Source organism: Vigna unguiculata, chromosome 6 (genome assembly GCF_037176805.1).
Source record: "Vigna unguiculata cultivar grain cowpea cultivar isolate G323 ecotype 2 chromosome 6, ASM3717680v1, whole genome shotgun sequence".
Taxonomy (NCBI): Eukaryota; Viridiplantae; Streptophyta; class Magnoliopsida; order Fabales; family Fabaceae; genus Vigna; species Vigna unguiculata.
The window spans coordinates 7,160,042-7,187,476 of NC_140797.1; the positions used below are offsets into that span (position 1 = coordinate 7,160,042).

Here is a 27,435-nt window from a genome sequence, read left to right on the forward strand (position 1 = left end):
AAAATTGGAGTTAAGAGTATGTGTTGAATTTATTTAAATTGGGTGAACTGGTCAAAACACTAGTTCAAGGCGGTTTAAGTTTGATCAAGTCAATATTTATAAAATAATAATACTAATTAAATAATACGTAAAGTAATATTAAATAAACATAAAATCACTTATAATAGGTTTAATATGCTTTTTTGGTAACAGTATTTGTAGGAATTAGTCAATATGGTCCTCAATTTTTTTTGTTCTCAAGTCGATGCAGTTCCTTCTGTTAATTTGGCATTGATGCCGTTAAGAAGGTTATGATTTGGTATATTCAGATGGACACATGATTCTTTGAAACAATAGTACAGTGGCGAATGAGAATGAGTCATCTTTGTCCCTTATATGTAGGTTACCTTCTTCCGCTCTTCTCGTACACTTCTTTTCTCTTGTCCTAGGTTTAGGCGTGTCCTTCATTTCCATTAATGTCTCGTTACCGGTCTTCATCTTCATGCAGTTGTAATGCTTGGCTACAAGACCAATGTAATTCCTCTCATGGTCGTAGGAGTAGGAGTTTCAGTGTTGCACCCATTTGTCATTGTTAGGAATGGGAAACAATTTTGGTATTATTGTCCCATAAGGTTAAAGTTATGAAATTTTGTTTTGTGAAGATTAGTTGTTGGATGTGTATACTTGATTATTTGTCTCCAAATCCAAATCTGTCTCTAGGACTACATTGCACAAATTTTGTCTCCAGACCTGGCAAACATTCAACCAACAAAAACTCTTATTTGTCCAAATCTTGCTTCTATCTTCAATCATCGCAACATAATATTTTTTCTACCTCATGAAATGACTACAGAGGCCGTGGAATATTCACCTAAGTTGAAAAGGCCACTATGTCCCGGGTCTCGCTTTGTTTGTTAGTAATATTAACGTGGTTAACAAAAGAGACCACACTCACTTCTTTAACAAAAATTGGGATTACATTGAAAAAAAAAAAAGAAGAAAATTTACAGTTTCTTGATATTTAAAGTACATATAGAAGTTCAAATCAAGTATACTGTGGAGTAGCTCAAACAAACTCATTGCAGACCAACTACCACATTACATTAGATGGTCTGGAAAAGTCAGACAGTCTAGAAACCTTAACAAGACTTTATTGAATCTATGCTCACATATATTATAATACTTAAGTTGAAGTTTCAACATTGTACATCAATATTACTAATAATAACAAGTTTATATTTAGAATAGAAAAGAAAACATATTGTTGGAAGTCTTACATTGATTAGAGATAAGATCAATTCTTAATATATAAGTAGGTGCAAACCTTACTTTATAACACGGTTTTGTGAGGTTGAGTTAAATTTAAAGTTCACTTTGTAATATGGTATTAAAGTCATGGGTTAGAGTCTATCCTAGTGACGTTTGTTGTTTGTTAGACTTATTGTTTCTCTTGTTATTGTGCCATTATCGAATCATTCATTAATATCTAGTCCCACACTCGAGATGTATGTCTCGACATGAGGAGTGTGTGTTGGAAGTCTCAGATTAACTAAAAATAAGGTCAATTCACAATATATAAGTGGATGTAAATCTCATCTTATAAACCGATTTTGTGGTGGTTGAGTTAGGATCAAAGTTCATTTTTTAACACTTATATTTTTATTTTTATCAGTGAAAATGTTAAAATGATAATGTATTAACTACTCTTCCTATGGTTTTCCTTTTGGCCGATTTTATTTACTTGAACTGTTCACCTAATGATTTATTGGTTTTCTGGTCCGACTGTACGGTCCACTTCTCCTAACGCAGGTATAAGCGTTCCTCTGGACTTTGATATGTACAAGTTTTGATCTTTCATTAGATTTTTCTCTTATTGACCAAATTTTTAATTTTAAAAGAAAAAATTAACTCATAATTTAACTAGTAGTAAGGTTTCCCTTTTTCTTTATTTAACTTTCCTTTTTCACAAAGTGCGTGCCAGTTTTATAATATATTAATTTGTAGCAGTGGATGAGATTAAAAGAAATCGTGCTGTCCCCTGTATAATGGAAAAAATATAATGATCTTTTCATGTGCAAGGATCTGTTATCATATATTGCTCTCTGCCTTGTGATTGTTGAGTATATGAAGTCAAAGCTATAATTTGAAGTCATTATTGAATTTTCTTCCACTGCTTTTCACTAATGGTCTTTTGATTGACACTCCTTAACCCTTTCATAGAAGGTAACAAAACAAGTATTGAGATGGTACTTATGTGCAGGGTTGGATTTGGGAACGAGAAGATTAACAGTCATGTAGATTGGACACTTGGATCCTTCATAATTGAAACAATGGGAGAACCTCTTGAATTGGAACATATAGATACAGGGATGATAGTAGGGAATGAATCAGTAACATATTTTTCATTATTTGCATTTCTTTTCTTAATCATACTTGCTGCATTCTTTGTTATGCAATGGAGAAAGCCACAATTGAAGACGGTATATGACCTTGAGAAGGGACACTATATTGTTACAAGAATACGTAGGTGATACTGTATCCTCTGCCTAGAATTTGTTGGGTTCAGCTTTTCTCATTTGTCAAGAGCATGCAAAATTATGTGCGTTTTATGTTCATCCAAATCTCAGAAAGTCTAAGGTCCAGAGCAACAATGAAATTTACTTCGCAGACTACAGCCCCAGCTATGACACAGAAAGGACCATTGTCTGGAATATGTGGAGCTAGCTCATTGACTTTTGCTTGTTTCATAATTGTATTTTTTTTTTTTCTTGTTTTTGTCTTCCAGATGTGGGAGAGGGAAGGTGGAAGAGATGCCTTAAAGTCTGGAACTTTATATTTAGTAATCAACGGGGATGTGCGGTTAGATGGATGGTTACGATCAGATTATAAAAATTAGATAGGTCTTACATTTTATCGAGTATATATTCTAATGTTAATTGCTTGTTATGAACAATTTTGTCAAATTAATCTTTTCTTTAATCATAATTTGTCCTTTAGATGCTTTAGATACTACCATTGTAAATGTGTACCTGGAAAGCTTTTTTTATTTTTCTTTGATAAAATACTAGTAATACTCCACACAAATGCCTAGAAGTAGGTGGCTGAATTGTATGGAGATTTTGAGGAATATCTAAAATCTATTGAGAAGTAAACAAATGTGTTGATTACTATTTTAGGATGAATAATCATGTTAGTTTTTGGTGCGATGAAATTCCACCGTCTATATCCTATGAATTTTTTATGACAAATATATTTGCCCTCCGCTTAGAGTTTCATTATGGGTTTGGTGTAGTTTCTCACTTTTTTTTCTTTCTTGTATCTGGTATTTTAGGTCTGTCTAAAGTGGTAACATAATTACATGTGCATTCAATATAGTGATGGTTTGATAAAACAAACTAAAATACAACTGACTAAAATAACTCGATTTAACTCATTGAATCATCTTGAGAGTGTTGAACATGGTTAAACACAAACATAAAACTGATTAATAACTCGGGAGTTGTCGTACTTCGTTTTCATTCTATCCACATTTGCTCTTATGTCTCCCTTCTCAAAAATTCTTTCTCTATGCTTCTAACAAATTTGAAGAGATAATGGGATTTGATGTGATGATATTTCTTGGTTTTATGTTTTTGTTCTAATTCATCAAATATTCTTCTCTTATTTTCATAAACATTTCAAATTTAATTATTTCAAACAAATAATATTCCCTAAAAGATATTATATTATATTGAAATATAAGGAACTTGAATTAAATTAAGAGACATGTTGTTTAGTGTAATTTAAAATGAATAATAGTAAAAGAAAATTTTAAACATCTCCGACATAAAGTTTTCCATATATACTTTCACAAGGCTTAGATAATCAACGTTTAAATTATGCACTGCAAATAGCAATCTAAGAACTGAAATTACAAATTAAAAACTGAATAATATGCATAACATTTATGCATGTATAAAGAGTTAGAAGTAATCCAATTCGACTTACATAAGTTAGTTCACCGGGTTGAGTTAAAAATAAGTCAGTTCAACTTACTTTGCTTTTTGGTGAATTAGAAATTTTATAATTTGGTCCGATCTACCATGAGTTGGCTGATTAGTGGATTGACTCAGTTAAGGATATTTTGCTCTTCTAATTTATTCTATATATTTATTGTAGTACAATCAAAGTGAATAACCAAATCTTATTTATTTTATAGCAATGCAATAAAAGTCTTCACCAATTCACCAAATTATAAAGACAATAGTTGAAATAATTTTAAATCAAATTGCACTAATTTTGAATTGAATTGCACTATTTTTGAATCATTGTATTGATTTTGAATCAACTGCACTATTTTTGAATCAAATTGCACTAATTTTGAATTGAATTGCACTGTTTTATAATTTGAAAGTGCTTAGGAAATAATATTTGAAATATGCATCATACTTCAATACACTAAAATAAAAAATATTAATACATCATAATACATAGGTTCTCCCGTAGGTTTTCCCATAAACAACATCAAAATACTAAATACTAAATACTAATATATCTTCTATCATCTAAGTTAATAGCATTTGAAGGTCCCATTTCATCATTTTTGAAAACTTAAAATAAACTTAAAAAATCAACTAAAAAGTATATAAAGTTTTCATATAAACTTTAATTTTTTTAGTATTTTATTTTCTAAAAAATTTAATTATAATATTTTCTATAATCGATACCAATATAAAAAAGACAATAACATATCACCACTGTATATTTTTTATAATAAAAAATGTTTGATTTTAAATTGAAAATGATGGGTATATCGTGGAAGATCACAAATCTTGAATTCTTATATCAGTGATACTTCTTTTTTATCATATGATAAACACATTATCGATAAAACATTGGTTCAATCTACTTAAAGATTAATATCACTTTTAAATCAAAACTTTAATAGGTTTATTGGTTTTCTTTTTACATATTGTTCAGGTATCTCGTTTATATTTATTGTACTATACCTAGGCATACTAGGATAACTACACGGCCAAAATTGCCTAGGTATAGCCCTACAAATAGAAATAGTACATGAGTAACCGGTTAAACAGGATCACATAGCGGCCCAAGCCGCCTACTGTAAAGGATAATACATGATAAAGAGTTGCTAACTCCAAACTTAGGATATTACAAACAAGGTCTCTAGTATCGACACGCTAACACAGGACTTGGGCTTGGTCTAGGCCCATCTAGAATCTAAATGTTGGTCCAACACAATTAAGGGGGCCCGACCCATAAGGATGACAAACATAATTAATGACTCTATAAATACGCGTGGACCCCAACAATTAAGAGGTACGCTTTCATTAATTTTCTAAACTTGAGATTTGACTTTGGAGAGTTTTTTTGCTGACTTGATCGACAAAGTCCTTTCTGCAGGTAACCCCCTAAGGGTTCAGACCGTCCACGCTAGAAGATAACATGCCCAAGTTGAGAAGGAGCCAGCTCGAGAGGCCAAAGGTTGAGGTAAAGCATTGTTTGTGTTCCCCAATATCTCTTATGTGTTTCCGGAGGAACATTTATTATAGAACTTAAATTTATACTTGAATTTAAAGAACATACATCATGTTAATCATGTGTTTCTTATTCACCATTTTAACTATGATAATTGTATATTTATACATGAATTTAAAGAACATACATAATGTTAAAAATGTGTTTCTTATTCATCATTTTAACTATGATAATAGTATATTCTAACGCTAATTTATACTAGTTTCATTAAAGATTTATTTTAATTTCATAATTTTAATTAATCTACTTTTAGGTATTGTTTCAGGATTGTGAATTTTGTAGGTAATTTGGGTAGTGAAAGATGGATATGTCAATATCTATAATTGGGCCCTACGAAGATGTTTGTTGATTTTCTTGGAGATGAGTGGCATAGGGTGTAGGGTTGAGGCCAAGTTGCTTCTTTAGGTTTTTTGGTTGTTCTTATCAAGCTTTAAGTGTTGGAGAGATGAACAATGGAAGCTTAGTAAGGACACATAAAGAATGCAAGAAATGGACTGAAAAAAAGACAACAGATGATAGAAAAGATAATAAAAGTAAATGCAATAGGGATAAAATAGGTTGTTGTATACTGTACCGTATGGGCCGATCGGTTGAGGTTACCGACTAGTCATGTGAGATTACTTCGAAAAAGATTTCCAAAAATGCAATCAAACGTTCAACGACTGATTGTGTGAGATTAGTTCGAAGAAGATTTCCAGAAATGTGATTAGGTGCCGCTCGAAGGTGTCAACCGGTCCCTCCCAATGTCGTAAGTTGGATAGCCCACAAGATTCCTTCTTGGTCCTTTATACGGATTATGCGTTAAGTCGTCCAGTCTACTAGATCGAACGACAACTGTGTTAATCCTCTAATCACTTAATTAACATAAACAGGTCAATAATTAGAATTAAAAGCGATTAAGCCATAATTAGGCCATCCATAATCTCAGGCAAAAACTATAAATATAGGTTAAAGGTATGGTTGTTGAAACTTTTGTCTCACATTAATTACAACATTTATTGTATTGATCGATCGATCCTTCACTGACTTTAGCATTTAAGCACCTTTAATAGGTACCACGCGATTGTTTGATAAACAGGCACACTGAACGAATAATATGAGAGAAGACAGGAGAAGCTTGGAAATTGTTTAAGTGGACATTTTACCCTAACAACCGAAATATTTTGGCGCCCACTGTGGGGCCGAGTGATCATTTACTCAAACCTACACGGTGACCACGAGAAACATGACGAGAAATGTACACGTTGAAGACGCTTCAGACGATTAGGTTGATACAAGAGAAATGCTAATGCAACAACACATGGACGAAATGCAAAGAAAATATTAGGAAGAGCTCAGGGCCTTAAGAATTGAGAATGATGCCATAAGGTAGTAGAGGGTTGGTAAAGATCCCGTGCTGTCGACTTTAACCCTCCCAGGGGTCATTTAAGCAACCGTTCTTGGAATTGACCCGAGGGAGGGATGACCCACCCTGACCCTCATGAATGGAATCGAATGAGCGAACTCGAGAGGAACCAACTCACACCATTCAAAAGAGTACGAGAGCCAATAGGGGCTTCAACACGTCTGGTGCGACGATCAACATTAAAAGAATGTTCTCGTTCACATCCCATTTCCTAGAGACCCCTTTGCCTGAATGATGGAAGATGCCGAGCTTCGAGAAATAGGATGGAACGACAAACTCAAACCATCACTTGTGGGTCTTCACAAACCATATGACTTTGTACATAGTGAGTGACCCCATCTGGTGTAGGGTCTTCTCATCCTTCTTGATAAGGGAGGCCAATGGTTCTTCGAGCTCCCACTGAACAACATTGACTGCTTCACAATGCTGAAGAAAAGTTCAGCATAAAGTTCACCATTTGCCATCCGACAACCTCAGCACACTAGCCCTAGTCAACGTTCAACAAGGAAAGGTTGAGTCACTAAGAAGTTCCATGGACTGGTTCAGTGTCCGTAAAAAATAAAAAACCTGAATGAGGAGGTAGCCATGCACCACAGCTCTAAAATCTTGGCCTTTTGCTGAAAAGATTAGTAGACAACCGCCTAAGAGCATGGATGAGCAGAGGGAGAGAGCGACTCAATTCATGCAGGTGGAAGATCTGAGGGACTTATGTAATCAAGTCCAAGTAGACCCTGTAGCTTGGGAGAAGAGTAAAGATACCAAGTCATCCAACAAACCTCTAGCAACTCAAGCACCTAATCGACCTAAGGGACCTCGATGCAACAACTACACCCCCTTTATTTTTCCAAGAGCTAAGATCTTGCAAGAGGTCTTCAGTCCGACCTACTACCACCCTCAAAGAAGAAACTACCCCAGCCAATGCCGATGGACACAAGCACTACCTATTCCATCATAATCTCGGCCACACAATAGAGGAATGCATGACCCTAAGGGATAAGATTGAAGAACTAATCAGGGTTGACCAATTGAAACAATATTTCAAAATGTTCCTATTCCTATCATATTGATTAGACCGATCGTCAAATCGATCGTAAGGGAGGATCTTCCAACAGAAGGAGTCACAACAAAAGTCGAATCTGGTTCTTCCCTCTTAAGGGCTATATAAACATCATATCAAGAGGATTTGTAGGCACCAGATCCACTTCATCAGTTTGGAAAATGCACATCCAAGCGCTCAAATCCGTGCACCTTGTAGAGAAAAGGATAAAGAGCATGCCCCGATCACCATCACAAATGAAGATTACAAAGCTTTTGATCTAGATCAAGATGATCCCACGGTCATCTCAATAGAGTTGGTTGATTACAACATTGACAAAGTCTTGGTTGACTAGGGAAACTCTGTCAACATCCTCTATTGAAAGATGTTCTAGAATATGGATATCTCAAGAGACTTGATCATTTCTTACAACGAACAGATCACGGGCTTCTCTAGTGAGCAAGTGGACACCATAAGGTACTTCGACGGGCGAAATCGAATCAGGTAAGAAAAGAGCAGTTGAGAGGTCAAGGTTTGATACCTGCTAGTGGATGCCAACACTTCATAAAATTTCTTGATAGGTTGGCCATGTCTCAATGTATTCAGAGCTATCGTCTCTAGCCCTCACTTAGCTATGAAATTTCCTTTGGACAAGGGAGGAATATGCACCAAGCATACCGATCAGCAGACCGCTCGAGAGTGCTACATTGCGAGTCTAAAGATGACACGATACCAACCCTATGTAAGGTACATCATTTGATGAAGGATTGAGTTGGTTCATTTTAGAATTTTGAATATGGCGATGAGTTTTTAAGAAAACCTAGAGAAGATCCCCACTGGACATTAAGATAATAAGTGATGTGATCTCAACAAGGCTTATAGCTTGGGTCAACGCCTAGGCCCAAATCATGCTCAAGGCCCAATACATGACCCACATTCACCTTCAAGCCCAAGCCCATCAAGAGGCCCAATAACAAGGAGCATGCTCAAAAAGATCCAATTAGGCTTCATTCAAGATGGCCCAAACCCACATGGGCTTCTCATACTCTTCACATGGGCCAAAGAAGATGTGAAGATTTGAAGAGGTTTCTCAAAGAGCAATAGAATAGCAATAATATTGGCCCATTGTTTAGGCTTTGCTTTCTAGAATAATAAGTCAAACAATGAGTAGTTCAATTGATAAAATTGGGCTTGACTAAGCCCAATAGGAGATTTGGCCATGAGCTATCAAAAAAAGCCAAGGTGGACTAAGTGGAAGTCAACACTTCTTCCTACACCTCATGGATCCAAAGCATCCAAGGGTTAGGAATGCTTCCTCCTTTTCCAAGGCATCATCCAATGGCCAAGATCAAGCCTCCTTCTCCAAGCTTGATCTAAGGGCCAAGATCAAGGCCCACTCCATCCAAAGGCTCTCCTTTCTCATGTGTAAATGGCTTCATATAAAAGCCAAAATTTCACTCCTTTGTAGACACTCTTGAAAGTTTATGCAATAGATGCAACTTGAGTTGAGAGCATTCCTCCCTCTATTGCCTTTGAGAGTCACCACTTTCTAGAGATTTCCTCTCTCTACCTCTAGCCACCTTCCTTAGGCTAGCATAGATTAGGAAATCCTATCACCTCTTTCACCTTCCATTGCTTGCAAGTGCCTTCCAACTTGCCTCCATTCCTTCATCCATTTCCGCTGCCCATGGAGCTCTTCATGCACCTTTGGAGCTCCACCAATAAGCTATCTAGATATAAAGGTTCACTTCTAATAGTTTAAAGAAAGGGATAGTAATGGATTTAGTTGAGAAACAAAACAAAATGGTGAGCTTAAACATGAAACCAAATTGAAACAAGAAAAAACAACTGTAAAATGGAAAATAGATGGTAAGGATGGACATGAAGCATGCCACTCATAGAAGGGCCATATGTCTTACCAACTCTAGAGGTGAGTGAAGGAAGGTCAGCACTTGCTAGGCAAGATAAGACCAAGGTGAAGCACCCACTCCTTAGAGAAAAAAAAAAGCTTATAGAAAAAATGGTTTATAGAATAAGTATTTTTCTTCAAAATGTCCAATCTTTTTTACAAGCTAAAGACCACCCCTTATATAGATAGTTCTAGGGGCCTCTAGGAAATAAAAAATAATTCAAAATGGCTAGCTAACAAAAAGAAAACCTTAATTCTAGAAGCATCTTCTAAATGGAAAGCAAACTAGCATGGTGGTGGGAAACCTAGATGCATTATCGGCCAAGCTTAAAGGAGGCCAAGGAGTGTGTCTCATAATGCTCCAAAAAGTAGCCAAGGTGTGCTAAAAACAAAAGAGACAAAAGGTACAAAGGTAGACTTGCTTTATGGTTTTTTACTTTATGTTTTCCTCTCTCCTCCACCTAAGCTTCACATCATCTTCATCCTCCACTAGGATTGCACCACCTAGTCCATGCTTCCTTAACCTAATTAATCCTACAAAAACACATAAACATAGATTAACATGTTGGCTTAAGTCAAGTCAACTCTAGTCAACAAGTCAAATCTAGTCAAAGGTCATCAAGTCAACTAAGGTTGAGTTAACTAAGTCAACTTATGGAATTCAAATATGATGAGATGCCTCTAGCCAAGGGACCTACAACAAGAACAATACCTAGGAGCAGAGGCGGATGTTTAAAGGGGCAGGGAGGGGCCATGGCCCCCCCTCCAAATTCTGAATTTTTTTTAAATTATATATATATATATATATATATATATAATATTAAAATTTTATTAAATTTTTTAAATCATAGGTAATATATTTTAGGAATTGATGAAAATTAAATGGTGTATTTAATGTTAATAGATAATAAAGAATAAAAATATTTAGGTTTAATTTCTCATTTGGTTTCTATTTTTGTCAAAAAAAAAATTGATATTTAGATTATATTAATCACGTCAACAAACCAAATCATTCATATTAAGAGTTTCAATTTTAATGAAAGAATCATCTACCCGTTTCAAGAAATTTAAGTAAAAGACTAAATTGCATAATTTTTTCAAAAATTTAGGACCAAATTGAGACTAAAAAGATTAGAGGACCAACTTAACATTTTTAAACGAAACATAAATCAATACTTAAACCAAATATTTATTATTATAATTTTTATATTCCTTCTTATTTTCTTTTTAGTTTTTTCACAAATTATAATAATCTCTTATCTCATATATTTTCTTTTTGTATTTTAAGAAAAAAAAAGTTAGACACAAAATTATTTTTGCTTTCATTTCTTATTTATCCTCTTCTTTTCTTGTCTCTTGTCTCACTTAATAATGAAAACATTATTTTCTATTTCATTAGCTTTTTGTTTATTCATTTTTCATGAATATAGAAAAAAAATGTATCATGTATTTTTTTATAATTGATTTTTAATTGTGACTTAACTATAATATATTTTTCTTTTAATAATTATGTGTCTCAATTTTTTATTAAATTATGATAAATTATTTTTTAATATTATGTACAAAAAATATATATTGATAAAGAATAAAAGAATAAATTCATTATTAAAAAGTGATTAAAAAAGGAAACTATTGATGAAAACAAGATAGATTATACTTCTTCACATATTTTGAAACATTATAATCAAATTGTTTAGTAGAGAAGCAATTTTTTAAACCTTTATACTAATGACCAAATATAATGATCTCAGAATTATATTACTTTGGCCCCTTCAACATTTTTAGTCAAGATCCACCACTGCCTAGGAGAATATAAGAGGATGGGCCTTAAATACGTATGCAAGGCCTAAAATGAACTTTACATGAGGCCAAGGAAGATGTGCAAACCTAGCTTAGGACCTTTTTCTTGTAAATACTAGATTAAGATTTTATTTTGAGCTTTGTATTTTGGGTCTAGTAGAATAGGATTTTCTTTGGGCCATGTATTGGGCCTTAGAGAAAATTGGGCTTTAGAAAGTAGTTTGGACCAAAAAGGGAATTGGGCCTTGATTTGGGCTTGAGAGGAGCGCATAATGCTAGAGGGATCTAGAAGCTTCAAGGCTTGCTCTCCAAGGTTCCAAGTTGATGCACCATGGCAAGAAGAGTGAGACTTGCTTAGGTGGCAAGTCACACCTCCCACATGCTCCTTTTTGGCTCCAAAATTCAACTTTCTATACTCCTTTTCCCATCTTTTTGGAGACTCCTTAGTCTACTTTTAGGCTATAAATAAAAGCCTCCTCTCATGTATTTTTCAGCTTGAAATTGAGTAATGAATTATTTCCCAAATTTTTGCACAAACCTCTTTTGAGCTCACCTTAGAGTAAACTCTTCTCTAGTTTACTTTAGTCTTCTTCCTTAGGAGTTTGCACCCCTCTTAAGAATCTTTTCACCTACACCAAACTAAATACCTTAAGCTTATTTCCTTAATGCTTCCGTGACCAACACCATTAACGGAGCTTCCATCTTTTCACCTTAAGTTTCAATGAAGACAAGAAGAAGCCATTAAAACATAATGGAAAACAATGAAAGGGATGAAGAATTAATAAATTTCCTTTCTAAACATGCTTAGTCTTCTTAAGCATATGCTTCCATCCTTGGTTAGGGTTAATCCTTCATCATCGTACGAAGGTAGCGATGCAAACTTTAACCCCTGAACAACCACCAATGATATAGGATGGAGCCTCAGGGAGAAACCAAGGATCGGGAGGTTGGCTGTTCGGAGGGACAAGTCTAGAGCCGTCAAAGTGGGTCAAAACCCCGTGGGCCAACCCGGTTCACCACAAGTTTGGGTCGGGTTGGGTTGAAATTGTTTTTACAAATGTTAGTACGAGTCAATTTTTGACCCGACCCACCAAGAACCCGGTTCACCCAGGTTGAACCCGTGGTGAGCCGGGTTGGCCCACCAACCCGTATGGTCACACATATTATGTTGGGCTTTGCAATGTTGAGCTATTTTTTAAACCAAACACATTAGTGTGTTGGCAAATGGAAACCTAGCTTCAACTCCAATCAGATGAGGATAAAGAAGATGCTTCAAGAGATGAAAACATTGTTGATTTATCCATTCAAGACTCTAATATTATAGTTGGATAAGTGACAAGAATGCTTTGATCTTAGATAGTAATTTGATTTTTTTTTTAATTTTGGTTTGTATTGGAGTTTAACACCATTTTGGATTGTACTTAGATTGTATTGAAGTTTATTTAAATTTTAATTCGAATTATAATTTATGACTTAAGCAAAAAAATTATATTATATTTTAATTAAGTGGGCTAGTGAGCCAACCCGTTTAACCCACCAACCCGTGGTGGGTCGGGTCGAGTTCGAAGTTTTTTGGCTCGCTTATAAGTGAGACGGGTTGGGTTGGCCCACTAAGTGGCCAACCTATAGTGGGTCGGGTCAAGCTGGGTGGCCCATTTTGACAGCTCTAGACAGGTCACTAAGCTGGGCAACGACCTGAACTTGAACGATGAGAAGGAGCTAAAGAAATTGGTATTGAAAAACAAAGACCTCTTTTATTGGACTTTAGTTGACATGCTAGGGATCCACAAGGGCGTATTGTCCCATAAGCTCGCCATATTTAGGGAGGCTTGATCAGTTGCTCAAAAGAAACGCCGACTTGGGGAGGAAAGAAGAAAGGTCGTTGAAACCGAAGTGTAGATACTCTTGGAGGATAGGTTCGTGCGGGAAGTGAAGTAGACTACTTGGCTCACCAATGTGTGTTGGCAAAAGAAAAATACAAGTCAAATGCTGAAGCAAGATTTTGATGATGATAAAATAAGCCTAAAAGCCATCTGGAAGTCAATATGAAGAACATGTGTTTTTATGTTTAAAGCTATCTTGTAAATTGTACTTAGAATAGTTAGAATCAACAAGCAAGATCAAAATTCTGGTATTTCTCGAAAAACCAATGTGATAATCGATTATCATTTAGGTGTCTGCATCATTGTTATTATTTTTATTGACAAATATGATGAAGATGATGACATGAGTCTAGAATTTTAGGTGTTTGCATCATTGTTATTATTTTTATTGCTATTGTAAAGTGTTTGATTTCTTAATAAAAGTGCATTTTATTTACCATTGTCGAATTGAGGGGGAGCTTTTCTCTTAATTTTTTTTTTCAAATGATCAAAATCAAGGGGAGAAAAAGTTTAAAAGTTTAAACAAATAGTGCTACTAACAAATCTACTTGTGAGATTTTTGATTGTAGATATTTTAAACATATTGTTTTGATCATCATAAAAAATAGGGAGATTGTTGGCAAAAGAAAAATACAAGTCAAATGCTAAAGCAAGATTTTGATGATGATAAAATAAGCCTAAAAGCCATCTGGAAGTCAATATGAAGAACATGTGTTTTTATGTTTAAAGCTATCTAGTAAATTGTACTTAGAATAGTTAGAATCAACAAGCAAGATCAAAATTATGGTATTTCTCAAAAAACCAATGTGATGATCGATTATCCTAAGCTGAGTCAAATTTTTCAGAAAAGCACTGGAATAATCGATTATCACCTCTGATAATCGATTATCTGCTCAAAATTTTATTTTCATAAAATACACTGGAATAATCGATTATCACTAGTGATAATCGATTATCTCTGTCAGTTTGAACGTGACTGTTCAGTTTTTGACCTAATTTTTGGAACCCCTATTTAAGGAACATCACAGTTACTTCAAACTAACCTTTTTTAGAAGCTAGAGTGCTAGTGTTGTGACTGCAAAGAGAGTTCTCTAAGTGTTCTCAAAAGAAGCTTTGAAAAACCTAGTGTGGGTAGAGCGATAACTTTTCCTGAGAGGTTTTCTAGGAGATTGAGTGTTACTGCTGTTGCTAGGAAAGCTAAGGTCAAGGTTCTCTGTGTGATTCAGAGAAAGGTGTTCATCTCTTATGTGTTCAAGAGAGGTGTTTTCTTTCCTTAATCTTTTACTATCCGATTGTAATCTAATATTTGTTAGTGCTTGAGTTAATCTCTTTATTTGAAGAGATTAACAACTGGACGTAGGATCTTTCGATCTGAACCAGTATAAATACTTGTGTTCAATCTTCTTCTATATCTCTATATTGAATCTACTGTTGCATATAAAGGAACTAATATCAAATTAATCGGTAAAATTCCAGAAAATTTTTAAAGTGTTAATTTTATTACTTAAAACCAATTCACCCCCTCTTGGTTTTTGTCCAAAAGCTAAACATTCCGCTGTGCGATACCAATAATTGGTATCAGAGCTTGCTTTGATAGTTATTCAAATTTTTCGAAAATGGTTGGACAAAATCAAACTTTTGCTGAGGGTGCGTCTATCAACAGACCTCCTCTTTTTACTGGTGAAAATTATCCTTTTTGGAAAGTTAGGATGCAAATTTTTCTGGAATCAGTTGATAGAGGTATTTGGGATGCTATGTTAAATGGACCATTTGTTCCTGTTAATGTTGTAAATGATGTGGAGAAACCAAAGCCATTCTCACAATGGACAGTAGACGAAAATAGACGAGCTCAGTATGATGTAAAAGCTAGAAATATAATTTCATCTGCTTTAACCCCTGATGAGTTTTACAGGATCTCAATCTACACTAGTGCACGAGATATGTGGGAAATCTTGCGTGTGACTCATGAAGAAACAGATGACGTGAAAAGGACACGCAAGAACTCCTTAATCCAAGAATACGAGATGTTTCGAATGAACAAGGAGAAACTATCTACGATGTGCAAAAACGATTCACACACATCGTCAATCATCTCACAGGTCTAGGTAAAACTTTTGACACTGACGAATTAAATATAAAAATTCTTAAATCCTTGAACAGGACTTGGCAGCCAAAGGTGACTGCCATCACATAGTCACAAAATCTTGCAACGATGATGATGGCAGCCCTATTTGGAAAGCTAATGGAGCATGAGCTTGAATTGGGCAGACTAAATGATGAAGAAGATATTGGAAGAAAGAAGAACATTGCTTTCAAAACTGAAGTGGTTATAGGCAAAAAGAAAAAGGAAGAAGAAGATTCAAATGACAATGAGAATCTTAGTCTCATGATTAAGAAATTTACAAAATTCATGAAGACCAAAGGTAAAAATCAATTCAAGAACAATAAGAAGGAGAATCAAGGATCATCCTCAAATTTCAAGTGCTACGGATGTGGAGAGTCTGGACACGTCAAGGCTGATTGCCCAAATTCAAAGAAAGGTGAAGAAAAGAAGGGCAAAAAATTCTTTAAAAAGAAGGCATACATAGCATGGGAAGATAATGCCTTAAGCACATCAAATTCTAGCGATTCTGGTAATGAAGAAGCAAATCTCTGTTTGATGGCTAATCATGATGATTTTGATAGTGAGGTAAATTCTACTTGCAATGAAAATGACTATGATGATCTTTATGATGCATTTCAACAATTGCTTGTTAAATCTAGTAAACTGGATACTGCTCATAGAAAATTAAAATCTGATTTTAAAGATTTGCAAAGTACATTTGAAAAATATCTTGAAGAAGAAGAAATTTTGAAAAATAAAATTTCAATATTAGAGAATAAAGAAAAAGAAACTATTGAATGTGCTTCCTGTAAAAGCTACATGTTTGATATATGTATTTTGGAGAAACATCTTGAAGATGCTTTGGAAAATATAAACAGTGAAAAATTTGATCTTAAGAAAAATCCAAATAAGATTAAAACAAAACTAAAAGAACTCATATAGTTTGGGTAGAAAAAGGAACTTCTTATACTATGAATACATATGCATGTACTACTACTTGTTTTTATTGCATGAAAAAGGGTCATGCTTCAAATAAATGCAGTATTAAACATTTTGGTGTTCCAAATGGAAAGTATCATCGGGTGTCTGTTCATAGGTAGATATTTTTCTAACCCCAAGGACCTAAACAAGTTTTGGGGGACCTAAATGAATTGTTTCCTTATTTTGCAGATGACTTCAAAATCCAGGAAATCAATGTGGTATCTTGACAGTGGTTATTCAAGGCACATGACTGGAGACAAAAGGAAGTTTAAGAATTTTAAAAGAAAGGAACAAGGATTTGTTACATACGAGGATAACAACAAAGGAAAAATACTTAGAACAGGTGATGTTGGTAGAGGAAATACTTTAGAGATCAAGGATGTACTATTTGTGGAAGGACTAAAGCACAATCTTCTCAGTATAAGCCAATTATGTGATAAAGGACTCAAAGTCATTTTTGAGAGTGACTACTGCACCATTCATCAAAAGGACTCCAAGGATGTAGCCTTGAAAGGTATGAGACATAATAACATTTACTTGATTGATCTTGATAATGCATCATCTAGTGATATAACTTGCTTGGTTGTTAAAGAAGAAAATCCATGGTTGTGGCATAAACGAGCTGCTCATATTCATATGCAACAATTAAACAAACCGATTTCTATAGAATTAGTAATTGGATTACCAAAAATAAATTTTGAGAAAGATAAACTATGTGCTGCATGTCAAAAAGGAAAACAAGTAAAATCATCATTTCATTCAAAAAATGTTATTTCTACATCAAAACCATTAGAACTTTTGCACATGGATTTGTGTGGTCCTTCAAGGATAAAAAGCTTTGGTGGATATTACTATGCTCTTGTTATTGTTGATGATTACTCAAGATATACTTGGACTTTCTTTCTCACCTTAAAAAGTGAGGCTTTTAAGGCTTTTAAGAAATTTGAAAAAGTAGTTCAAAATGAAAAAGACTTGAAAATTAATGTTTTGAGAAGTGATCATGGTGGAGAATTTCAAAATGAATTGTTTGAAATTTTTTTTGAAGAAAATGGAATTATGCATAATTTTTCTGCATGTAACATCCCATTTATTTAATAAAGCTAAATAAAGGATATGTCACATAATATAATATAAGAAGCGAGGATAAAAGAGTATAACGTCACTCCTACAAATATCCCAATTGCTTAGAGGACGAATACAAGAGATACACCACGATGCCAGGTACAAAGTAAAGTAAAAGAGTGAAATGACTTAAACAAATTCCTGGAGAAAACAATACATGGGCCTTAGCCCTAAATGAAGAGCCCAAAGGCAGAAGTCAATCCAAAGGCTAAGCAGCAGAACCATCACCTCCCTGGTTACCACGGATGTTCCTCGCATCTGCTCACATCAACAAGTTGATGATCATCGCAAAAGAGAGTACCACACAACAGGACACACAACAAAAACAAAAGGGTAAGCTAGAGCCAAAAGTGGTTTTGTCATGCAAACAGATATACTTCCACAGTCAATTATACACATGTCATCCAATCATGTTACGACTCCTCAAATGAATACTCTAATACTCGACTCATCCGGATACATATAATCTGGACGGATTCAGCGGATGCTCGCACTTGTGGTGGATACCTTTGCTCACCCCCGAGCTATGTGTTACAAGTGTTACAAATGTTGCAATGAATCAATTCCCTCACACACAAGGTTAGCCCTTAATGAGGTTCAGGCCTTCTGCTACTCCCACCATAGGAGTCAGTCCGCTCTAAGTGAGACTAACTGACGCCTTATAGAGTCAGGATGCAATCCTTACCTTGAATTGTTACCAAATTATATAGATGGGGCACCACCATGGACACACTAACAGGGGCCATGGAATTACGTCCCGACCACTGAAGCACTACTCTAGAGTATCACTTAGAGATCCCAAGGATTTACGTACTGACCACATACTATACATATTCAATCAATCATGAAATATTCACCACACATGTCAATATCATATCAATCTTTGTAATCATCCCTCATTCGTATCTCATATTTAGTTAACCACAACTCATCCTTCCCAAAGCCATGAAAATAGAATCGTACATCATGCCAATACCATGCCAAGGAACATCATTCATTTTTCATGAATCCCTCCATATTTCATGTCCACTCCATAACCAACTCATCATGTTAAATTTTGTGAACCAATCCCATACAAACATCATGCTCACATCATGCCAAAACTCATGAATCATAATTTCCATCTCATTCATACAGGGTCACTCAATTTATACAGTTCATACCGAAGATAAAGCATAACAAGCCAAACATACAATTAAGGCCCCAACAACATAAAAGGTACAGTTGCATAAAGAAATCCCGTGCCACTCTCGCTCAAGCCATAGGGTCTCGCTTAGGCGAGACTGTCATTAGGGAACCCTACGATGCTCGCGGATTCTCGCTTAAGCGAGCCGCTACTCGCCTGGACAAGCATGTCCCTCACCCAAAAGAAAGTCTTCCTCGCCTGAGCTACGCCTACAGCACAAACCTCAAACCTCCACTCGTCCTCGCTTAGGCGAGCCTCTCTCGCCTGAGTGAGATGGTGTCTCGCTCAAACGAAAGCTCTCCGCCTCAGCGAGAGCTCGAGCGTGAGTTTGAGTCTGTCTCTGCAAGTCTCGCCTGGGCGAGGCCTGGTCGCCTGGGCGAGAGTGTTGGGTCTCGCCACTGTTCATCCTGAAACAACCATATTTTCACATCCAAAAAATGATGTCAACCATACCATACATTCATAGCAATATATAAGCTCAAAAATCACGAATCACAAGATAACAACCATCGCACCAAACAAGAGGGTTCTAGCTTCCCTTACCTGGACGAATGCTAGCGGAAGGTACAAGCACACACATTAGAGGATTACTACAGATTCAAGAACTGATTTGCAAGCTGGAATACTGACACTAGAACAGAAAACGAGATTACTAAAAGAGCTCTAGTTGGAACTGCAACAACAGAGTTAGAAAAGAGGAAGTATTAGTTGGGGATTGACTTACATGTAATAAATGGAGTTCTCCTAGCTCAACGAAGAATGAGAGCCAAACCCTAGCAGAGCTTTGTTGGAAGGAGAAGAGAGAGTGAAAGTGTTGTTTTTCTGATAGGTGTAGAGAATGAGAGGAGTAAGGCTGGTTTAGGGGTTTTGGGTACCCTTTGGGCCAGCCCTTAGGCCCAAAAGTTAAGGCCCTGCCCTTTAACATAATACCAGAAAAGTGGGTCTTACACTGCACCTAGAACTCCTAAACAAAATCGTGTTGTAGAAAGGAAAAATAGATCCTTAGAGGAACTAGCTCGCACAATGTTGAACGAATATGAAGTGCCTAAATATTTTTGGGCTAATGCTGTGAGCATGACTTATTATGTACTAAATAGAATGCTTATTAGACCAATCTTGAAAATTACCCCCTATGAATTGTTTAAAGGAAGAAAGCCTAATGTAGCACATTTAAAAATATTTGGATGCAAATATTTTGTCCTAAACAATGGAAAAGAAAATTTGGGTAAATTTGACTCTAAAGCAGATGAAGCTATTTTCTTAGGATATTCATTAACTAGTAAAGCCTATAGAATTTTTAATAGAAGAACCTTGAATGTAGAAGAATCTGTGCATGTTGTTTTTGATGAAATTGTGGACCTTGAGGAGAATCCTCTTGAGTCAAATAAAACAAATACAAGTGATGAAGAATATTTTAAAGAAGCTCTTGATAAGATGTACCTAAACGAGAACCCACTGGCTGAACCTGAAGATCTGGCCAAAAGCTGGAAATCACCTAGAGGATTGTCTCTGGAAAATGTCATTGGAGATATATCAAAGGGAGTAGTAACTAGAAATATGTCAAATTTCTGTATGACTGTTGCTTTTGTTTCACAGATAGAACCCAAAAATGTAGAAGAAGCTCTTCAAGATGATCAATGGTGTATTGCAATGCAAGAAGAGCTGAATCAATTTGAGAAGAATGAAATTTGGAAACTCATTCCTAGGGATGATTCACACCAAGTCATAGGAACAAAGTTGGTGTTCAGAAACAAGCTGGATGAAGATGGAAACATCACTAAAAACAAAGCCAGACTTGTAGCAAAGGGATATAGACAAGAAGAAGGTATAGATTATGATGAGACTTATGCTCCAGTTGCTAGGTTATAAGCTATACGTTTACTTCTTGCTTATGATTCACTCGTGAAATTTAAACTGTATCAAATGGATGTTAAAAGTGCCTTTTTAAATGGATTTATTAAAGAAGTGTGTATGTTGAACAACCACCTGGTTTTGAAGATTATGAGTTTCCAAATCATATCTTTAAATTAAAGAAAGCATTGTATGGATTAAAACAAGCACCTTGATCTTGGTATGAGCGTTTAAGCACATTTTTGTTAGAAAATGATTTTGAAAGAGGAAAAATAGATTTAACTCTGTTTATTGAAAGAGTAGGTGAACATATTTTACTAGTTCAAATTTATGTAGACGATATCATATTTGGATCTACTGATAATTCTTTGTGTAAGGGCTTTGCAAGTATAATGCAGGGAGAATTTGAAATGTCAATGATGGAAGAATTGACATTCTTTTTGGGTCTACAAATTAAGAAAATGGAAAATGGAATCTTCATCTCTCAATCTAAGTACTGTAAAGAAGTACTTAAGAAATTTGGAATGGATACTGCTAAAGAAGCAAGTACTCCTATGGGAACCTCTTGCTATATAGACAAAGATGAATCAGAAATAGAGGTAAATCAGACTATGTTTAGAGGTATGATAGGTTCTTTGTTATATCTTACTGCAAGTAGACATGATATTATGCAATATGTATGTGTGTGTGCTCGTTTTCAAGCCAATCCAAAAGAATCACATCTTACTGCTGTGAAAAGAATCTTAAAATTTTTAAAAGGACCTGCATGCTTTAGACTTTGGTATCCTTCAGGAGCATCTCCCAGTTTGATAGGCTATTCAGACGCTGATTATGGTGGTTGTAAAATAGATAGAAAAAGTACTAGTGGTACTCGAGATCTCTTAGGAAGTTCATTAGTTTCTTGGCACTCTAAGAAACAAGCTTGTGTGGCTTTGTCAACTACAGAGGCTGAATACATAGCAGCTGGAAACTGTTGTGCTCAAATTTTTTGGATGAAACAAAAGTTAGAAGATTATAATATTTTTCTAAATCATATACCTCTGAAATGTGATAATACCAGTGCTATTAACTTAACCAAAAATCCCATAATGCACTCTAGGATAAAACACATTGAAATAAGACATCATTTCTCAGGAGATCACATAAGTAAGGGCAACTGTGAGATAGAATATGTAGATACAAAGCATCAGTTAGCTGATATCTTTACCAAAGCATTAGCTAAAGAAAGATTTTATGAACTAAGAAGAGACTTAGGCATATTAGAGATCTCTTGAAATTGCCAAAACTTGAATTTCTCCAAAATCTGAAAATCAGCACGTCAATAATCGATTATCATTGCCAAAAATCGATTATCAGCCTCCCCTAAAAATTCCAAAACATTATGGAATAATCGATTATTGGATGTAATAATCGATTATCATTAATTCTGAGCCAAAGTATCAAAACAACTCATGAATAATCTATAATCACTTAGGATAATCGATTATCAGTTTGTCAAGATTCATGTTTTACACAACTTTTGAAACAATAATCGAATATCACTTCCAGATAATTGATTATTACATGTCGTTGGACCAAATTACTTCAAAAACTAGCCGTTGTAACTGCTAGATTTGCATTAAACAACGTGCATCTGACCGTTGGAGACTCTTCCCTATAAATATAAATAATTTTGGTTACTATTACACTTTTTTCACCCATCCAGAACTCAAAGAATCCTCCATTTTTTGCAAGACCTTCAAACTTTTTTTCTCTTTCACTTAAACAATGGCTAAAGCATCTCGAAGAAAGATTCCTACCTGCAGAAGAACTGCATCTCGTGCCACTCAACCTTCAACTACATCTCAGACTGCATCCATTGAAGGTTGGATTTCAGATGAAGAAAGGAGATATGAATTCATCACTCTATGGAAAGACAAACCTCTCATCACTCCAAAATTCATCAAATCTTAATGGTTTGTCAATCGCCGTTTTACAATCCTTGTATTGCTTGTTGAACAAGGGGTAAAATTCTTCATAGAAATGCAGGGTACCTATTATCCTGATCTGGTACGAGCCTTCTACTACAAACTACAAATTCAGAGATGGAGTGGGGTTTACAAAAGTGAAAGGAGTAGCCATCATTCTGGATGATGATATTTGGGAACATGTTGCTCAATTTCCCATTCATGATGGCACCTCTCCAATCCTCATTGTTGGCATTGAAGGATTTAACAGAATATTTGCCTATAGATCATTTCTACAAAGATCGGATCAAGAAATAGGCCGACAATTGCTAGCAAGACCTCTCAAAGTTGATGAGCGTCTACTTCAATATCTTATTGTCTGGATTTTATGTCCACGTGGTACAAATCATGCATAGTGTAGTGAAGCTGATCTCATGATTATCTATGCTATGCTCAATCACATTCTTATCCTTTGGCCAAGCATTATTCTTGACACAATGCTTAAAGGCACACGACTGCCTCAATATCCACTCCCGTATTCTCTGTTAATCTTTCGCATTTGTGAGTACAAGGGCGTCAACGTCTGTGATGAACAAACTCATCAAACCACTGATGCAAACAAAATTGCAGAAAATTCCTTGAAACAAATGAAATTTATTCCTTTTGGAAATACTTACATTCACAAGGATGATCTGCCTCCCTCTGAAAGTGAAGAAGAAGAAAATCCTCCCACTACTCATATCCATCCTGTTGACACCAATATTGGCTCATCAAGTGGGGTTGGTGGCTCATCCTCTTCTCTAGAGGATCACATTTTAAACTTAAACCAGAGACTTGAAGAATTCTTTCTCATCTCCACTACCCGACATGAAGATGTCACTAGCTTAACTAGAGGACTAGATTCTAGGATTTCTAATCTAGAACATTAATTTGACAAATATGATGAAGATGATGACATGAGTCTAGAATTTTAGGTGTCTGCATCATTGTTATTATTTTTATTGCTATTGTAAAGTGTTTGATTTCTTAATAAAAGTGCATTTTATTTACCATTGTCGAATTGAGGGGGAGCTTTTCTCTTAATTTTTTTTTTCAAATGATCAAAACAAAGGGAGAAAAAGTTTAAAAGTTTAAACAAATAGTGCTACCAACAAATCTACTTGTGAGATTTCTGATTGTAGATATTTTAAACATATTGTTTTGATCATCATAAAAAATAGGGAGATTGTTGGCAAAAGAAAAATACAAGTCAAATGCTAAAGCAAGATTTTGATGATGATAAAATAAGCCTAAAAGCCATCTGGAAGTCAATATGAAGAACATGTGTTTTTATGTTTAAAGCTATCTAGTAAATTGTACTTAGAATAGTTAGAATCAACAAGCAAGATCAAAATTATGGTATTTCTCAAAAAACCAATGTGATAATCGATTATCCTAAGCTGAGTCAAATTTTTCAGAAAAGCACTGGAATAATCGATTATCACCTCTGATAATCGATTATCTGCTCAAAATTTTATTTTCATAAAATACACTGGAATAATCGATTATCACTAGTGATAATCGATTATCTCTGTCAGTTTGAACGTGACTGTTCAGTTTTTGACCTAATTTTTGGAACCCCTATTTAAGGAACATCACAGTTACTTCAAACTAACCTTTTTTAGAAGCTAGAGTGCTAGTGTTGTGACTGCAAAGAGAGTTCTCTAAGTGTTCTCAAAAGAAGCTTTGAAAAACCTAGTGTGGGTAGAGCGATAACTTTTCCTGAGAGGTTTTCTAGGAGATTGAGTGTTACTGCTGTTGCTAGGAAAGCTAAGGTCAAGGTTCTCTGTGTGATTCAGAGAAAGGTGTTCATCTCTTATGTGTTCAAGAGAGGTGTTTTCTTTCCTTAATCTTTTACTATCCGATTGTAATCTAATATTTGTTAGTGCTTGAGTTAATCTCTTTATTTGAAGAGATTAACAACTGGACGTAGGATCTTTCGATCTGAACCAGTATAAATACTTGTGTTCAATCTTCTTCTATATCTCTATATTGAATCTACTGTTGCATATAAAGGAACTAATATCAAATTAATTGGTAAAATTTTTTAAAATTTTTAAAGTGTTAATTTTATTACTTAAAACCAATTCACCCCCTCTTGGTTTTTGTCCAAACGCTAAACATTCCGCTGCGCGATACCAACAATGTGGTCCTAGTGAAGAAATTGAGCGGTTAGTGGCAGATGCGCACAAACTTCACTGATCTCAACAAGGTGTGCCCAAGGATGCCTACTCCTTCCCCAACATTGATCGACTCATCGACAAGCGTCTAGTCATAACATCTTGACGAAGGATTAGGTTGGTTCCTTTTAAGATTATGAATGTGGTGAGAGTTAATTAAGAAAGTCTAGTGAAGATTTCCATTGCAGATTAAGATATCAAGCTATCTAAATGTGAAGGAGCACTTCAAAAGACTCTACAGAAGAAAAGAAATGGATTGATTAAAAAACATAAACATGATAACGAATAAGCATAAAAATCGAAATGAAAAAGGAAGAAGTAAGCATAAATGGAAAGGCGAGGGAGGGAAATGTGAGTGAAGCACACCACTTCAAGGAGAGGCCAAAGCTAAGGATCCTTGAAGAGGAGTGGATGTGTGTTGCCACTTGAGTCTAGCCCAAGATAAGGTTTAAAAGTCCCACTACCAAAGGAGGATACCCTCACAAAAGGTTGAACACAAGGTGTATATTAAATTCTAAAATGATAAACCCTTTTACATGTAGTAGAGTACCCCTTATATAGAAATTTTTAGGGGTCTCTAAGCAAAAACCATAAGTTCTAAAGGATCATTAAGCAATAAGAAAACCCTACAATCTAGAAGGTAGGTTAAAATGGTGCAACATCATAGCCTCCAAAGATGCTTCTCGGCCTAGGTTATGTGTCCCATGTTCTAGACGTTTCTAGAACCTTGTAAGGTGGATCATTGACCAGGACATGTGGTCCCCTCATTCTAGATGTTTCTAGAATGCTTTGCTCCTTCTCTCTCTTCCACATGGACTCCTTTTCATCAATGCTCTCAACTTGCACCACCTATGCCTCCTTACGATCTTGATTATCCTACAAAGCAATTAAATATGGATTAGCAAGTTAACTTAAGTGAGTCAATCTTGAATCAACAAGTCAACTTTATGTAAATGTTAACAAGTCAACTTAATAAAAATAAAACTAAGGAAATACTAAATAAAGATAGAGATGGGAAAGCCTCCCTTTTTGTCATGCTTCTAGTGATTCTTCTTGAAAGGTTTTCCATGCTGCTTGGAGTGGTCACGCCTTCATCATCCTCCCCTTCTTGGAGAGAATTCATCCACAAATTCTTAAACCCTACATCAAGAGGTGAAAGATCACACACATTAAAAGAGTTACTTATGTTATAGCTTGGAGGTAAGTCTAACTCATAAGTATTGTTGTTGATCTTCCTAATGACTTGGAAGGACCATCCCCTCTTGGAAGAAGTTTGGACTTCCTTTGAGTAGGGAACAACTCCTTCCTCAAGTGAAGCTAAACCCAATCTCCTTCCTTGAAGATGACTTCCTTCCTTCCTGTGTTTCCATCCTCGTGATGTTTCTTCACCCTTTTCTCAATGGTTTCCTTGACTTGCACATGCAAGTCTTAGATCATCTTAGCTTTGGTTTCCCCCTTTTGGCAAGTCCATGCCTCATGAGTGGGAAGGGGAAGAAGATATAGGGGGGGGGGGGGTCAAGGGATTAAACACATACACAACTTCTAAAGGAGAATGGGAAGTAGTATAGTGCACAACCCTATTGTATGCAAACTCTATGTGAGGAAGAAGTTCTTCACACTCTCTAATGTTTTGGACTATCATGCACCTCAACATTTTGTCCCAAAATTCTATTCACCACCTCAGTTTGGCCATCACGTTGGGGGTAGCAAGTTGTATAAAAGAGAAGTTTGGTTCCAAGCTTCCCCTACAAAGTCCCCCACAATATTTCTAGGTATGCCATGTAGTCTTACATTTTTCTTAAAGAAGAGATTTCCAATGTAAGTTGCATCATCAACTTTGTGGCATGAGATGAAATGAACCATTTTTGAAAATCTATCCACAACCATAAAGATGGAATCCCCACCCTTTCTTGTCCTTGGGAGCCCTAGAACAAAATCCATTGAGATGTCAACCCAAGGCATGAAAGGGATGGGTAAATGAGTGTAAAGACTATGATGTTGGACTTTAGACTTTGCTTTCATGCATGCTATGCAACTTTTGCAATGATTATTTATATGCTTCCATATGTGGGGCCAATATAAATGTTCTTTAATGAGTGATTCTCTTAAGGAAACTTGGAGTATGCAAAGCCTCTTAACTTTGAAAAGGTATTGATTGACGAGATAAAAGTCCTTGCTAGCTCCTCGGTGGCACTCACTAAAGATGGAAGAGAAAACAACATCTTTTTCATAAAATTCATTAATATTATCAAAGCTAAGGAATTCTGTTTCAAGCATGGAAAAGAGGGAATGCCTTCTTGAAAGCGCATCTGCCACTATGTTGGCCTTTCCTTGTTTGTGTTTGATGACAAAGGGGAATTGTTCAAGAAACTCTACTCACCTTGCATGCCTCTTGTTTAACTTGTCTTGAATTTTCAAAAACTTGAGGAATTCATGATCGCTATGGACCACAAATTCCTTAGAAAGAAGGTAGTGT

General features: G+C 35.4%; 1 protein-coding gene across 4 annotated transcripts in view; it reads left to right on the forward strand.

Moving 5' to 3' along the window:
- LOC114188020 (putative apyrase 6) overlaps positions 1–2,964 on the forward strand; it is a 32,343-nt gene extending 29,379 nt beyond the window's left edge. For all 4 annotated transcript variants that reach the window (XM_028076497.2, XM_028076498.2, XM_028076500.2 and 1 more), the window contains one exon: positions 2,240–2,964. In XM_028076497.2, coding sequence (XP_027932298.1) covers positions 2,240–2,510 — 271 coding nt within the window. In that variant the 3' untranslated portion in view covers positions 2,511–2,964. The remainder of the gene's footprint in view (positions 1–2,239) is intronic.
- Positions 2,965–27,435: the final 24,471 nt, after the last annotated feature.